The 17,841-nt window shown below is 40.3% G+C and overlaps 1 protein-coding gene across 1 annotated transcript in view; it reads left to right on the top strand.

Moving 5' to 3' along the window:
- LOC118856194 (zinc finger protein 850-like) overlaps window positions 1-17,486 on the top strand; it is a 39,069-nt gene extending 21,583 nt beyond the window's left edge. The window contains exon 5 of the mRNA XM_036766340.1: window positions 15,616-17,486. Coding sequence (XP_036622235.1) covers window positions 15,616-16,485 — 870 coding nt within the window. The 3' untranslated portion in view covers window positions 16,486-17,486. The remainder of the gene's footprint in view (window positions 1-15,615) is intronic.
- Window positions 17,487-17,841: the final 355 nt, after the last annotated feature.

The raw sequence follows: 17,841 nt of genomic DNA on the forward strand, positions 1-17,841 counted from the left end.
TTCTAGGCAAGTCACTGCTAGTCCCCATGCCTGTGGAGTGAACAGAATAGAATCATCCCTCTTTCCACCCTGCGAGGATCTCCTCTATAAAACACTTATGAACTTGCACTTCCTAAAATTTAACTTTAGTCCTTAGGGTTTAGCTGCAAAGACTTTAATAATAATATTTGCTCTTCCAATAAGATTGGTCCCTTTAATTCTGTCACGTAACAGAATCAAGGGGAGATTCATCTTTACAGTCAATTTAACACCTTGTTAAAATTTTGTGATTACATTCTTTGCCTTCTGAACTGGGGCTTGTTAAAGATTATTCCCCATCAAAGGAGATTGAGAAGGAGTGGTGAAAGGGAGGAGAGAATATCAGGAAGAGGAGATTTTATAAGGCAAGAGGATGCAAAAATTTTTGAAATTTAAAAGGGTCTTCTGCAGTCTGTGTATTGGTTGGTTTTGCTGAACTTTTTTTTTTCTTTTCCCAATATTTTGCTGTGTAATCTTTCCTAAATCCCCACCCTGCCTTTCTGGCCTTCAGGTTCCCAACCTGGAAAATAAAGGGGTTTGGATTCTGAGGTCCTTTGAACTATGAAGTTCTGTAATTTTTGGAGTTGGCTCCCATTAGTAGGATGTTGAATTTGGATCGTAGAAGGTCTGAGCTGAATGGGTCCTCAGAAAGTTCCTTCAGCCCAAAACTTTTCTGCAGCTTCTTCACTGAGTAGCAGTTTAGCCTCTGCTTGAAAACCTCTAGTAGTAGCAGATCCTCTACCTCCCAAAGCACCACTTTCCAATTTGGGGCATTCTTAATTGTTAGGAGATTTTTTCCTTGTATCTAACTAAAATCTGCTGTAATTTCCAAAAAACTTACAGCCTTTCTGAGATCCATAATGCTCATTCTTTGCTTTAGAAACTAGATGTACCCCACCTTCAAAACATTTCACCTCTGCTCTTTTTTGAAAACTTCTCATGTTCATATTCCCTATTGGCTTTGGTCAGAGAGTTGTAACCACCCAACACTATGGAAGCTTGGGGTGTTCAGTTCAACAAATATTTATTATGCAGGTACTATTTGTAAAATGTTGTTTTGGGATCTGGAAATCCAAAGGCAAAAGCAAAACACACCCTGTCCTTAAGGAGTTTGTACTTAAAAGGAGGCTATAGCCTGAAAAAAGAAAGTAAGTACCAGATGATATGAAGAGATGGAGAATACAGTAACTCAGGTATGTTGAATGGGGTGTTATTGGTCAGCAAAGGATTTCTATAAGAAGGCACCTGAGCTGAGCCTTGAAGGAAGCTAAGGATCCTAAGAGATTTAGGTTTGAGGAGACAGTCTGTGCAAAGACATGGACCTGGGAGATGGATTGTTGAGCTCTCAGAAGTTTGGCTGGAATAGTGAATGGCCATAGGAATAATACAAAATAAGCCTGTAAAAGTGGGTTGGAGTCAGATATAGCTTGTATTATATTCCAAAGGCAATAGGTAGCCACTTGAAGATTTCTGAACAGGAGAGTAACACAGACTCATCTGTATTTTAAGAATGTTAATTGGCAACTATATGGAGGATGGATCTCTTTATCCTCCACAAATCTGCCAAATTGGTATTCCTAAAGTATAACTCTGACTTTGTCACTCTCCTGATGAATGAGTTCAAGTGACACTGAATCTTCCACAGTGCCTAGCACAGTTCTTTGGACACATTAGATGCTTAATAATTATTTGTTGAGTGGAATAAATGCAAATAAGTGATCTAAGCATCCATAGCAGAGAGCAGTGATTTTCAGCTAAGAGGGAAGGCTTCTTGGAAGAAGTGATACTATCAGGTCTAAAAGGACAGATTGAATTTGAGCAGCCTACATATGTGGTGGGAGAGGGTCATGTAAACAAAGGTTTGTTGAATGAATGAAATCAAAGGAAGTGGTATTCTATGACCTCTCAGGTGTTGGTAAGGGTTGCAAGGAGCCCCAGATATTGTTGCCTTTGGAGTTTTTACCTAGGACAGGTAAACTCTTTCTCATCACCAGTAAATATTAACCATTTTCCTCTATGCAAGTCTGTCTAGTTGCATGAAATATTGAGAAGTGTAATATCTAATCTCTATTTCAGGGAGGTTTTTTTGTTGGGACAAGACATATACACGGTATAGTAATGATTCAAAACAGTTTGTGGTTAGGACTAAATGGGTAATATAGATAGTGCTATGAGGTTTCAGAAGTGGGAGAAATAACTGTGGTTAAACATGGCTTTGTTCTGTTCAGTATTTTTATAAGTGTAGAGATGGAATGCTTACTTAATTTGTAAGTGACACAAACTGGGAAGGATAACCAATACCAATATACTACACTGGATGAAGGAGCCAGCATTCAAAAAAATCTTCACAGTCTGTAATGATGCACTGAATTTATTAATTTATGTAATTAATAGTGATAAAATATAAAGTCTTGTATTTAGGTGAAAAAATTTAATTAGGCAGGCACAGAATACAGGGACTCTTTATCTTTTTTTGTGATCATTTTCTTTATTTGATATTTTTTAGCTTTCAGCATTGATTTCCACAAGATTTTGAGTTACAAATTTTCTCCCCATTTCTACCTTCCCCCCACTCCAGGATGGCAAATATTCTGATTGCCCCATTCCCCAATCGACCCCCCTTCCCCTCCTCCCCCATCCCTTTTCCCCTTACTTTCTTGTAGAGCAAGATAGATTTCTATGCTGCTTTGCCTGTGTATGTTATTTTCCCGTTGCATGCAAAAACAACCTTTTTTTTTTTTTGAGCATCTACTTTTAAAACTTTGAGTTCCAAATTCTCTCTCCTCCTCCCTCCCCACCCACTCTCCCTAAGAAGGCAAGCAATTCAACACAGGCCACATGTGTATCATTATGCAAAACACTCCCATAAATAGTCATGTTGTGAAAGACTAACTATATTTCCCTCGCTCCTATCCTGTCCCCCTTTATTCAGTTTTCTCCCTTGACCCTGTCCCTTTTCAAAAGTGTTTGCTTTTAATTACTTCTTCCCCCTATCTGCCCTCCCTTCTATTGTCCCTCTTTTTTATCCCCTTCCCCCTACTTTCATGTGGGGTAATATGCCCAATTGAGTGTGTATGGTATTCCCTCCTCAAGTCAAATCTGATGAGAGCAAGATTCATGCATTCCCCCTCACCTGCCACCTCTTCCCTTCCAATGAACTGCTTTTTCTTGCCACTTTTGTGTGAGATAATTTACCCCATTCTATCTCTTCCTTTCTCCCTCAATATATTCTTCTCTCCTCCCTTAATTTGATTTTATTTTTTAGATATCATCCTTTCATATTCAACTCACCCTCTGTCTCTCTCTCTACGTGTGTATATGTGTATTCCCCTCAGCTACCCTAATACTGAGGTCTCATGAATTACATACATCATCTTTCTGTGTAGGAATGTAAGCAAAACAGTTCAACTTTAGTAAGTCCTTTATGATTTCTCTTTCTTGTTTATCTTTTCATGCTTCTCTTGATTCTTGTATTTGAAAGTCAGATTTTCTATTCAGCTCTGGTCTTTTCACTGAGAAAGCTTGAAAGTCTTCTATTTTATTGAAAGTCTTTATTTTGCCTTGGAGCATGATACTCAGTTTTGCTGGATAGGTGATTCTTGGTTTGATTCCTAGCTCCATTGACCTCCGGAATATCATATTCCAAGCCCTTTGATCCCTTAACATTGAAGCTGCTAGATCTTGTATTACCCTGATTGTGTTTCCACAATACTCAAATTGTTTCTTTCTGGCTGCTTGCGGTATTTTCTCCTTGATCTGGGAGCTCTGGAATTTGGTGACAATATTCCTAGGAGATTTCTTTTTGGGATCTTTTTCAGGAGGTGATCGGTGGATTCTTTCAATTTCTATTTTACCCTCTGGCTCTAGAATATCAGGGCAGTTTTCCTTGATAATTTCTTGAAAGATGGTATCTAGGCTCTTTTGTTGATCATGGCTTTCAGGTAGTCCAGTCATTTTTAAATTATCTCTCTTGGATCTGTTTTTCCAGGTCAGTGGTTTTTCCAGTGAGATATTTCACATTGGCTTCCATTTTTTCATTCCTTTGGTTCTGTTTTATAATATCTTGATTTCTCATAATGTCACTAGCTTCCACTTACTCTATTCTAATTTTTAAGGTAGTATTTTCTTCAGTGGACCTCTTCAGTGGACCTCCTTTCCATTTGGCTAATTCTGTCTTTTAAGAAATTCTTCTCCTCATTGGCATTTTGGAGTTCTTTTGCCATTTGAGTTAGTCTATTTTTTAAGGTGTTATTTTCTCCAGTATTTTTGGGGTCTCCTTTAGCAAGTCATTGTCTTGTTTTTCATGCTTTTCTTGCATCACTCTCATTTCTCTTCCCAATTTTTCCTCTACTTCTTTTACTTGATTTTCCAAATCCTTTTTGAGCTTTTCCATGGCCTGAGACCAATTCGTATTTTTCTTGGAGGCTTTTGATGTAGGCCCTTTGACTTTGTTGACTTCTTCTGGCTATATGTTTTGCTCTTCTTTGTCACCAAAAAAGATTCCAAAATCTGAGTCTGAATCTGGGTGTGTTTTTGCTTCCTGGCCATGTTCCCAGCCAAGTACTTGACCCTTGAGCTTTTTGTAAAGGTATGACTGCTTGTAGAGTAGAGAGTACTTTGTCCCAAGCTTTAGGGGCCTTGTGCTGCTGTTTTCAAAGCTACTTCTACACAGCAAACTCTGCCACACCAGAGCTCCTCCTCCCCAAAGAACTGCCAACCGTGACCACAACTCAGATCCAAGCAGGCTCTACATTCCTGCTCTGATCTGCCACTTAATTCTTCCCACCTTGTGGGCCTAGGGCCGGAAGTAACTGCAGCTGGAAGCAGCCCCAGAGCTGCACCACTTCCGGGCCCCTGGAGCTGGGGCCAACTACGCACTCCTTTCACTGTGTTTTAGCAGTTCTACCCACTAACCTTCTCTGTTGTCTTTGGTGTATGTGGGTTGAGAAGTCTGGTAACTGCCTCAGCTCAATGATTCAGGGCCCCGTGGCCTGTTCCGCCTGGTTCCCTGTATGGTTGGTCCTGGTGCAGCCCATGCTGGGTTCTGCTCTGCTCCGCTCCCAGCTCTGTGCTACAGACCCTTCCCCACAACCATCCAGGCTTTCCTGGGCTGGAGCCCTGCTTCCCTCTGTTATTTCATGGGTTCTGCAGCTCTAGAGATTTTTCAGAGCCATTATCTTATAGGTGTTTGCAGGGACCTGGAGGGGAGCTCGCGCAAGTCCCTGCTTTCCAGCTGCCATCTTGGCTCTGCCTCCTCCCCACCCCCGACTCTTTATCTTGATGGGCCATGTGAAAAAGACCTCAGTCTTAGAGTTTAATATTAGTTAGCAGTGAGATATGGCTGGGAGTTTTGGAGTTCCCAACACTGGGAGTAGTTGAGGAGAGGCTTGATAGGGATCCATTTGGAAGGAAGTCTGTAGAAGGGGTACCTGCCTTGAGGGGAGGTTTTCCTATATGAATCCTAAAGACCTTTCCAATTCTGGGATTGTGTGGATCACAGGTGTAACCTAGGAATTTAGTCATTTTGTGGTCAGACGCTTACTTCTCAAATGTGGCATATAGCTGGTGTTCTGTTGTTGCTGGAGGGCTATCTGTACATGCTGAACATACTCTGCTGGGACCAACAAGAAAATCCAGATACTCTCTAGATATGGGTTCACTAAAAGACCAATAGATTTCACAGATATGAATGCCAAAGGTTGATACATGGTGGCATGTCTTCTAAATGCAGTTTTCATGTCTCCCCTTCACTTATTCATACTGGGTTATAAATCCCATCCTCCTGCAAGATCCATTATGAGAAATGCAGGCCCCTGGTAGATGTTTTAAAACTCCTGGATGAGAGAAGGAACACTGATTTCAGTATACTTCTTAATAGTAATCTAGTCCTGGTCCTAATCCTAGTGAAAGTTAAAAGGATGTGGTCCTTCAACCTCTTTTATAGTCCCGAAATGGGTAACATTGCTATAGGTTGTACAGAACCAAATAAACTCATTGCATATTCTCCAAGGGTGCTATTCTAGACCTCCGGCCTTATCACTGAGATAGAAGAAATCTTCAGGCATCAGATTTGGATTCCAGCCAGGAGACTATTCAGTGTCCATTGAGGGGTTTTGCTTTCTTTCTCTTTTGTAAATGCATTTCTAATGTATGAGGGGAATTAGGATTGTGAAATGAGGGATTATTTATATAGGATACCCATCTTAGACATCCCATAGGTTATAGAATTTGGAGCTGAAGGAGACCTTAGATATTATCGAGCCCAACTTCCTCATTTTACAGATAAAGATTTTTAGGCCCAGAGGTGAAGTGATTTGCTTGGGCTTATGCATTTAGGGAGCAGCAAAACCAGGATTCAAATTCTAGGTCTTTTGATTTCAAGTCCATTGTTCATCTATGATACTGGGGCTTATTGGGTTTGATACCCTAGTTTGGGGGTGGGGAACCTGCAGCCTTGAGGCCACATGTAGCCTCCTAGGTCCTTGAGTGCAGCCTTTTGACTGAGTCCAAGTTTTACAGAATAGTTCCTTTTGTTAAGGGGATTTATTCTGTGAAGATTGGATTCAGTCAAAGGACTGCACTCGAGAACCTAGAGGGCCATGTGGTTTCAAGGATGCAGGTTCCCCCCTCTCTCCCCGCCCTAGCTAATGCTCTACTTTGGCACTGGGGATATGGCTGAACTTTCTGCATTAGGAGAAATGATGGCTGCTACTATTGGTTGGTAGGCTTGTGGATGAGTAGCAAAGAAGCTTCAAGAATTACTGGGAACTGTCGGGCTTGACCTGTAGCCAAAATTGTATTTGGGGCCCCAACTGTATCAAGACTTTCAGAACAGTTGTTTCTTGAGAGATAGGCTTTGGATCCAGGGAATGGATTTCATCTTACAGTGCAAATGACTGTGGATTTGTGGATGTGATGGCATCTTGCAAAGTCTATATGAACTAAACATCTTGGAAGTTTGTTGAAGCCTTAGAGATAAGCAGGGCTGGCTTATAGAGAATTACTACGGAAAGAAAATTAGAGCTCTGATAATTTGCTCTAGCTGTGCTTTGCATCAGCAAAATTGGGTTAGGAAATTTCCTTGGGCCCTGTGGGTTAGGAGCTGTATGAAACATTGATTGGACTTGGCCCCAGAGGGCAGAAATAGGAACAGTAGAGGCAGATGTTAGTTAGATACAGGAAAAACTTGTTAATAGCTTTAGCTGTTCAAAAGGTGAATGAACTTCTTCAGTAGGTTCTCCATTACTGGAGCTTTTATTCTACTCTATATTTTGCTAATCTGTATCCTGCAAGTTGGAGCAGGTAATTGAGGGACTAATTAAAGTGAAGGATATGTGGGTATTCTGGAAGGGTTCTGGAAAACAGATCTAACAATAGAGAGTCTGTGTTGTCTATGTCTTAGACCAGCCATAGGCCTGGAAATCAGGAATTAAAACAGAGGCAAGGGAGTCTAAGGACTAAGTCAAGGTATGGACCTAGTAGAACAAAGCAGAAGTGAGAGGAAGAACTAAATCATGATGGTCAAAGGCAGGCATAGGTACAGAATCAAAAGGGGGCAGTGCCAGTGATCAGAATTCAGTCTACAAATTATATCTGAGCACCTGCTATATATGAGTCTTCACATAAATCCCTCTCTGATGCCTCCAGTGTTTAGGGGAGTCTGAATTCTCAAAAGAATTGCCAGTTCTACCAAGCTGGAACAGCTTTGAGCCCAGCAGTGGAGTGTGTATCTTCATTCAAGACCAGCCTAGCAGAGAGTCCAGACTCACTGCCACAATGTTGACTACTTGGCAATGAGGGCTCCCCCTCCATGCTCCCCACCCCCCAACTCCCCTATAGTTTATAAACATACTTAATCAAAGAGTGGAGGAAAAGTTGGAGGAATGACACTGATTTTTTATTTACTAGAGAACTTTACATAGGACATCGTATGGTGGGGTGGGTGGGAATGAAATAGACATTATCCCTACCCTGAAGGAACCCATAATTTAGTTGAGAAGATAAAACAGAAAACCTGTCATGGAAGGCAAAAAATGAAATAATAGAACTGGGTTCAAACACAATACTATGGGAGTTGAGATGACAGAGCACTTTTGTTTGGAGTGATTAAGAAACCCTTTGTGGAAGAGGTAGCATTTCAGCCAAGCCTTGAAGGATTTCAATGGGCAGAGATGGAGGAAGGGCCAGTATTACAGCCCAAGAGAGTGGTACGAGCAAAGTCATGAAACCAGGAAGCAACTAGATGTATTTAGGGATGGTAAGACATCCATTTGATTGAAGCATAGGGTATGTGTGCAGTCCTTTGCCTTTGCATTTAAGTTGATCTCTAAAAGATTGTTAAGAATTAAACAAGTTTTGTATGGGTGTGTGAGGACATTATAAGCCAGGGAACAGTGTGAACAAAGTCATGGAAGCCTCAGCACATAGGAATTGAAGAATATGTGATGAGGAATATAGTATGAGATGAGGTTGTAAAGGTGGAGTTGAGACATTGTATAGGGCCTGGAGTACCAGGCACAGGTGTTTGAACTTGACTTTGGAGTCAATAGATGGAAGGATTTAGTGTAGAATACTGTGCCTAAGGAGTAGTTTTTCCATACTATGAAAGATGGATTAGGAGGGGAGAAAGTATGTCACCTCTAAAATTTTAGTATTCAAGAAAATGAGTCTTAATTATTTTTATCTCTCCTTATAGGGAGCGCCTCTCATCTCCACCTTAATCTCATGCTTTTGCTCTTACAGTTGGCCTAGTCAAACTCCAATAAATATTCCCTGAGATCTAGGGTTGAGACTTCCTTATACTTTCCCTATGCCCCTCTCCTCTTTCTCTCCTGCTGTCTTCCTCTCTATGAATATAGTAGGAACTTGTATAGCATCAGATCCTCTCAATCCATATCCTTTCCCCTTTACCAAGGCTCTCTGATCTCTCCATCACACCACGCAGGGCAGAGTTGTGACACTCTCTCTGGAACGGCAAGGACATGTTGTTTCAGGAGGCAGTGACCTTCGAGGATGTGGCTTTGTATTTCTCAAGGAAGGAATGGACATATCTGGATTCCGACCAGAAGGCCCTCTACAGGGATGTGATGCTAGAGAATTATGGGAATGTGGTGTTCCTGGGTAAGGATTCCTGGGTAAGGTACTTCATGTTAAAAGCTGTGGAGCTCTTGGAAGAGCCAATTAAATTAACTCGGGACCCAGAACCTCCTCAGTCCTTTAGATCTCAGAGATAAGATGTTTTTGCTTCCTATTGTGTTGATCAAAAGACCACTGACTCAAGCAGAAAAAACAGAAGTGTCTCCGTTTCTCAAGGCAGAAAAAAAACAGAAGCTTTATTTGATCAAATCTTGAGAATTGGGCGTCTCTCACTACCAGGGCAGAGATAGCAGTGAAGAGAGGCAAGGAAGAGAAGGCCAGCAGGGAGATATATACCTTTGTACAAACAATTCTAAGAAATCCCACCCCAGAGGCTGGACCCCCGTCCCCATTTGCGGAGACGAGTGGCCTCACAATCTAACCAGGAATAAGTTTTTACCCAATACAAGCACAGAAATTACAGAATTACCTTATGGGGAAACTTTAACGCTAAGATGGCCATTTGTAAGTAGGCTAGGGGAGCGGGAGAGGGGAATATCATCTGGTTTCCTGAAATCATATGATTTACAGGAAAACAAAACTTGGGCCTGGTGAGGTTCACATCCTAACTAAATTTGTACTATCTCTATTTGAATATTGCCTTGCCTGAGTTATTCATGGGGAAGCTTTCACAATCTTGTATTCCATTCACAGCTGAGGTGACATCTATAAATCTAAAGAAGAAGGGGGAGAAAGACATTCCTAAAGGCTAAATAATCAGATTCCCACAGACTCAAATTTATCCCATTTCCCTTTTCTCTAAATATTGATTCTCAAACATTTTAGATATAAATACATATATATATACATATTCCCTGTGAAGCCTTCACACTTTATTCTCTCACTACCTCACACACTATTATAAGCTGACAGGTCTGATCTCTGGTGTGGAGGCAGCTGTTCTTTAGACTCTCAGGAGCAGGCCCTTATTAACTGAGTTTCCTGTAGTAAACTACCTTGCTCCCTTTAGGTTATCGTTACATTTGGTGATGCCAATGAAGCCCATAAGTGTGGGAGTTTCCTGTCCTCCCAGTAGGGTTGAACCAAATGATCTTGTTGTCATACGGATCCTTAGCTTCTTTAATTCATTACCCATCCCTTCCTTTCCCCATCCTACAGCCCCAGTTCTTGAAATTGTATTTCCCTTCAGAGGGCCTACTCACTCTTTGAAGGTGTTTTTTCACCATGTTCTCTCCTAGCATTTCCTTTCTTTCCTAGTTCACCTGTTCCCCCTTTACTGAGGGGGCTGAGAGTGTATTATTCTCTGTTCCTGATTCCAAGCACAAAGCAACACAACCTGTTTCCTTCCCCATGAGCAGGATTTCAAGTTTCCAAACCTGACCTGATTTTCCATCTGGAGCAAGAGGAAGAACTGTGGGGCCTTGATCTACAGAGAACTAAGAAAAGAGAGGAGCTCCTGAGAGACTTCAGTAGAAGTGAGTGAGAGAGACCAAGTGAATAGTCGTCATCTCTTTCAACTCTGGAAATATTCAGATAGTCTAGGCACTACTATAGAGAAGGCATAAAGGTGAGACAGGGGAATGGGCACAGAATACTGTGAGTAGTAGTTCCGGAGACAGGCAGAGAGAACTGGCAGGTGTGTTGAGGACCATGTGCTGAAAACTTTGAAGACCATCAGAACTTTGGACTTGTTAAGATGTAAGAAAATACGATGTCAGTGTCTGACCTTAAGCAGGGGAAGATGGCTGTGGGAAACAATAGGAGGAATTTTGTTTTCATAGTATTAAAAGTAATGTAAAGTATCAGAGGTGACTGGTTCTAATCAGAGCTGTGATCTAGCAGAACTAGGCTTCTGATCAGGTGAAAGGTTAGAAGCTTGTACGCATGCTTAACGAGCTGTTTGAGTGGGGCATGACATAGGCAGTTCAGGGGGTTGCATCTGGCCAATGAAGAGCAAGGCAGGAGATTCAAATTGGAAGCAAGGCATTTAAGCCCGGCCTTTGTGTGAAGCAAGCGTAGTAGTCCATTAGGAACTACCCGTTCCTTCAGGGGGGAATGAACATAAAAATTAATAAAATCTTCCTGGTTTTCCAACAAGTATTGTTTATTCCTAGACTAAATATGTTTCTTATAATGTCTATACCAGGACTGTTGGGCTGAGATGTTGATTTCAACAGTGGAGATAGTGATAAAACCAGATGGTAGGAGTAGGGCTTTTTATTTTTCTTGATAAATTTTGTCTTAACAAAGCAGGCTAACCAAAAAAGAAACAAATTTTTAAAGCCATTTACATAATCACTGTAAACAGTTAAGGAAAGCAGTGTAAAAAAGTGCAGGAGTGGTTATACAAGGACTATGTATTTTTTTAATTCAACAAGCATACACCTACTGTGTGCCGGATGTATCTCTTGTGCTATGCTTTGGGGCTACAAAGTGAGCTTATATCCTGTTGGAAGGGAAGGGGGAAACCACATGAACACAGTAGGGTAAATAACAAAATATATACAAAGTAGATAGGAAATTTTGAGGGTGGGGAAAAGTATACTAACAACTGGGGAGCAGAGCAGGCCTCCTGTAGGAGTTGGCAAGTTGACTCTTCCCCTGGGCTTTGAAGGAAAAGGGATTTAAAGAGGTGAAGATGGCATGGGAGTACATTTCAGGAGTGAGGACAGGCTGTGAAAAAGGACAGAACTAGGAGGTGGAATGTCATGTATAGAGAGCAACAAGTAGGCCAGTTGAGCTGGAAAGTAGTATATGAAGCCTGAGAAGGTGGGCTGAAGCCAAATGTTGAATGGCTTTAAATGCTAAATAGAAGAACATGTAGTTTTATTTTGTCTCAGAGGTAATTAGGGGTTACTGGAGCTTCCTGAGAAGCAGAGTGATATGTTTAGACCTGTGCTGTAGGACTATCAGTTTGGTAGCTATGTGGAGGGTTTTTGAGAGGGGAAAGATCAGAAGAAGACAGACCAGTTAGGATGCTATTGCAGTAGTTTAGGCAAGAAGTGAGGAGTGCTTAGGGTGACCTAGGATGGTGACCATGTGAGTAGAGAGAGAGGGACAGAAGGAAGAGATATTGTGGAGTAGAGGTATGATTAACAAGATTTGGCACCTGATTGGATATGAGACAATGAAGAGTAAAAGATGACTCTAAGACTGTAAATCTAGGTGACTTGAAAGAATGACAGCAACCTTAATAGACATAGGGAAGTTAGAAAGAAGAGGAAGGTTAGGGGAGAAAGATAATGAATTCTGTTCTCGACGTATTTAGCTGGAGATGTCCAGTAGGCAGTTTGTGAGGCACATCTGGAATTCAGAAAAGAGACTGAGGCTTGAGATAGATATAGATTGAAAATCTGGGGATTGTATGAATAGAGATAGTTGTACCTGTGGGGCATAGTGGATAGAAAGCTATGGTCATTTGGAGTCAGGAAGACCTGAATTAAAATCCTGTTTCATGTAGCTCTGGGCACGTTACTTACCTTTTCTCAGCCTCAATTTCCTTATCCATAAAATGGGGATAGTAATAGCACCCACTTCATGTGGTTGTTGTGTATGTAAATATATTTGTATGCATATAGGTATATTTGTATTTTGCAAACCTTAGATATACATATATATACATATGTACACATATACACATGCGTGCACGTACACACACATACACATACACATTAGCCATCCTCATCATCATTATCATTCAGAAAAGAGTATGGAAAGAGAAAAAAAGGGGTTTTATCAAGTAAGAGTTTATAGGGCAGCTAGATGGTGTAGTAGGTAGAGCACTGGCCCTGGCGTCAGGAGGACCTGAGTTCAAATCCAGTCTCAGACATTTGACACTAACTGTGTGACTCCGGGCAAGTCAGCCTCAATTGCCTGAACCGCCCCCCCCACCCCCATCATTTGCATAGAAATGATAGTCTTATTGTTCCTTTTTTATACCTTGATGTAGATTATATAAATTTTGAAGAGCTAGAAAAATAGCCATCCATAGTTTCCATAGATCCATAGTTTCAGCCACTTTTTTGTATTCTTTAGGCATTTATTTTCTGACTACTGTCTTTGCTCGTTGGTATACCCCTGATGCTCTGTGTCAGTCTTGTGGAGTTGGGGGATATAGGGTTCGTCAGCCTGGCTCCCTGCCCTGAATGCCCTCTGGGAAGACTCGACCGGGTTTTAGTTTTCTCAAGGCTGACAGGGCTGGGTCATTTCTTTCTGATTTTACAGTGAGATGGTGTTCTTGTTGGGGTAGCTGTAGCATTTGAGAGTCCTAATTTAGGGCTGTACTCCAGTTAAAAGGCAGCACATTTTTTAGCCCTGCCTTCATCTTCAACTTTAGCTTGTGGTTAGGCAGAGTCAGTGTTTGCTGTTTTTTGACATATAGGAGGAGGGAGGATCATTCCCGCAATATTTCTTCAGTAGCAGACAACCATAGGGAACCTGTTTAGTACCTGCTGTTGACCCATGGAGGCTGGGGGGTTGGGGCAGGATGGAGTACTGAATGAACTTTAAAGATTAATGTTCTCTGTTGCTAATACATAAAAATTTTACCTTGTTGATGTTCTGTCATTTTTGTTGTAATTACATCCTATATGTTGCTTTTTTGTTTTTTTGGAGGATTGGAGAATTGAGGTGGTTTAGAGAAAAGAAGCAATCCATCATCTTGCTGGTCACATGACCATAAGCTCTGGATCCATCAGTATTAGTGTTCATTGTCTGCCTCAGGTCGGGGATTTCCCCCACACTTTTAGTATCCTCTCTTTCCAGATATCTTGAGAATTTTAGATACCTTAATGCCTGCCAAACTGTGTGGTCTTCAGCAGGAAACTCCTCTGTGTATATACTTGATCTAGTTTAGCTGTTTTGAAGCTTTGATCTCTACTTTATCATATAGCATATTTGGACAAATGTACTTGACAGTGAGAAGAGATATAAAAAATAACTGTGGGTCTTTCACATTTTTCATCTGTTGCCCTCTTTATGGTTTCATCCTTTAATATCCCCGAGATGACTTTACTCAGCCAGGGCTTTTGTTTTTCTATTGCTTCTTGTCTTAGGAGGCAATGCCATTTATAATCTTCAGTCATCTTCCACCACGTTTTCATGATTAGTTTACGTTCTAAATCATTGTTACCCTTGGCTGTCATATATCTTTCTTAGCAAGGACAATCAACCTCATGAGTCAGAGTGGATAATGATATTCCTATTTCATAGATGAAGAAACAGGATTCCAGAAAGTTTAAGTGACTCGTAGGTTATAGCTAGTGCATGATGAAGCTGGGATTCAGGCTTAGGTCTTCTGATAACAGATTTGAATTTGGGCTTTCTTTGTAGTGCACTGTATTGCCCTGCTTTGCTATCAGTGATACCGGAAAAATCGGGTGATGTAGTAGATAGAGTGCTGGATTTAGAATTGGAATTTGAACCTTGCTTTGGACACCTATTAACCATGTGACCCTGGGTTAGGTATTTAATCTTTCTCAGCCTCAGTTTCGTCTTCCATAAAATGGGGATAATAATGACTGTAGTAATTACCTCACAGAAATAAGATATTGTATATGAAATGCTTTTACAAACCTTATAGTGTTATCTAAATATCGCTTACATAGGGTGAACTGACTGGTGTTGGAAGGGCTTTCATAATGTTAACCCTCCCCTCCTAAAAAAGTTCTTATTGGTTGGAAAACTCTCCTCACTGAGCGAACATGGGGTACACATTTGGGCCCAGGCAGGAACACCACACTTTTCCTTTCCCTATGACAGTGTATCTTTATCACCCATAGCATTTACCTTGCATCACCCATTGTAACCTAACTGTTGAAGCCCTTGCCTCACTCACCTGATACCACTCCCCACCATTTTCATGAACTCCATTTGCTTCAGTCTTATAGCTCATCCTCAGTTCTTCTGCTTAGCTTTGGTCAATCCTCCCACTACTTCATTCCCCTTCTTACCTAATCTCTACTTCTCCCTTCTGTCCTATATCTAGGACTATTTTGATTACTTTCAAATCCCTTACTCCTCTTAGACATTAATTTCTGTGATTATATTTTTATGCTTAAATTTCCTTTTAGCACAGCTAAAAGGTAACATTTTTTATTTATTGTTTCAGATTCTGAGATAAGGACTGAGAACAAGACATTCTATCAAGAAGAGGATATGTCAGAAGATACAGGATTACGTAGAGAAATATCAGAAATACTTTTAAGGGTCATTCCTCAGAAATTTGGTTTTGGAGAAGCCTGTGAATCAGAAAGAAATTTAGTGAGCCATAAGGGAAACTCTGCAGAGTTGATTTTTAGGGAACCTGTTTCCCTGGAGAAACTAACTGTGACCCATAAGCAAAATCCCATGGAGGAAAGGAGCCTGGAATATAAGGAATTTTGGAGAGACTCCATTATGAATTCAGACTTTGATAAACATCAGGGCAATATGATAGGAGAGCAACTCCATAAATGTAATATCTGTACCCAAAACTTCAAATATATTTCTGACTTTATTCAGCACCAGAGAATTCACACTAGGGAGAAACTTTATAGGTGTGATGAATGTGGAAAAGGCTTTAGAAAAAGCTCACAACTTATTCAGCATCATAGGATCCATACTGGAGAGAAACCCTATAGTTGTGAAGAATGTGGCAAAGCCTTTAGTCAGAGCTCTCAACTTATTCGACATCAGAGAACTCATACTGGAGAAAAACCATATAAATGTAGTGAATGTTGGAAAGACTTTAGTCAGAGAGCAAACCTTATTCAACATCAGAGCATTCACACTGGTGAGAAACCTTACGAATGTGATGAATGTAGTAAAGCCTTCAATTTGAACTCACAACTTATTCGACATCAACGAACTCACACTGGAGAGAAACCCCACAAATGTAATGAATGTGGGAAAGCCTTCAGCCAGAGAGGAAATCTTATTCAGCATCAGATAACTCATACTGGAGAGAAACCCCATGAATGTAATGAATGTGGAAAAGGCTTTAGTCAGAGAGCAAACCTTATTCAACATCAGAGAACTCATAGTGGAGAGAAACCCTATGAATGTAATATATGTGGGAAAGGCTTTAGTTGGAGTTCTCGACTTATTCGACATCAGAGGACCCATACTGGAGAAAAACCCTTTGGATGTGAGGAATGTGGTAAAGCTTTCAGTGTGAACTCAGAACTTATATTACATCAGAGAAGTCATACTGGAGAGAATCCTTATAAATGTAATGAATGTGGGAAGGATTTCAGTAGGAGTTCAAATCTTACTCAGCATCAAAGAATTCACACTGGAGAGAAACCTTTTATGTGTAATGAATGTGGTAAAGCCTTTAGTCAAAGAGCAAACCTCCTTAAACATCAGATAATTCACTCTGGAGAAAATTAATATGTGTAATGAATGAGCAAAAGGCTTCTATAAAAAATATTTTTTGGCTGTTAATAGCTTAGGACAAGAGAATAGCTGTTCTCAGAAATCAGTTTAAACTTGTTAATGTCTCAGAGCTCATTGGAGAAAAACTATGTATTTGTCAGAAATGTAAAAAAAAAGAACCAAACTTTTGTCAGAGCTTACGACTTAACTAAACTTCAGGAAATTCACACAAAAGAGAAACCTATTACTGAAATGACTAGAAATATGTTCAGTTGGAACCTACGTTTTAACATCGGAAATTTTGGATGAGAGAGATCTCTCTACCAATATAGGAGAATCTTGGTGTCATTGCAGCCTTTATTTGGGAATAGAGTATCCACACTGGAAAGTGATCTAGTCAGTGGAGAAGGCTACAGAAAGATGCAGTGAGTTTATCCAAAATCGTAAGATCCTTTAGGGCAAGGCTATATAGAGGTCTAGAGGTTATTGGAATCACATTAGAAAAGCATATCTACTAGAATTTGGAAGTATCTTTGAAAATTGTTTTTGTTAAGGTGAGTATGAGGGTTTGAGAATACATTGGGGCAGAGGTAACTTTAGGCCTGGGCCTGGAGAGTGGGAGTACAAAAAACCCTGGCTGCTAGAATGTCAAGTCTAGGGTCATTTGAAGTGTGTGGTTCCCAGGGAGCAAGGTGAGAATTAAATTGTACCTATTAACAGGGAAGACTATCAAAATACATTAGTTAACCATAGTGAAAAAAAATTAAGAGAGAAAAGGAAACTTACCACCATAGAAGTAATATTAATTGGAGTAATTTACGTGAATTGTTTATCATGTGTGCTTAGTTTCTAAGCATTACAGTAATAATTATGCATAATATTAAACTTTTCAGATTAACATTGCTATAGCATAGATTGAATTTGAGAACACAGCTGTGAATGTTGATCATAGGTGAACTTGTTTGTTGCTTGTGTAATCTTGTAACTTAAAACTATTGGAGGGAGCAAAAACTAACTCACATTTATGTAGCATTTTAAGGTTTACAAAGTGCTTTCATCCCAGTAACATTGTAGACTTTATGGGATTTTTCCTTGTGATAAATTCCTTGTAAAACAGATCTTCAAAGCCTACTTGCCATGAGCTATCTCTGAAGGTATAGAAGGAGTTTTTTTTAATAATAGTAGCAACTAACATTTTTATAGTGTCTTGGGGGTTTACAAGATACTTTTCTCCATAATAACCTGGTGAGGTAGGTAGTGAAGTAAAAGTATTATTCCCAATGTATAGATGAAGAAACTGAAGCCCAGAGAGATGATGTAATAATAGTGATAACTGATATTTACAGGGTACTTTAAAATTTGCAAAGCAGT

This window comes from Trichosurus vulpecula, chromosome 1, assembly GCF_011100635.1.
Source record: "Trichosurus vulpecula isolate mTriVul1 chromosome 1, mTriVul1.pri, whole genome shotgun sequence".
Lineage (NCBI taxonomy): Eukaryota > Metazoa > Chordata > Mammalia > Diprotodontia > Phalangeridae > Trichosurus > Trichosurus vulpecula.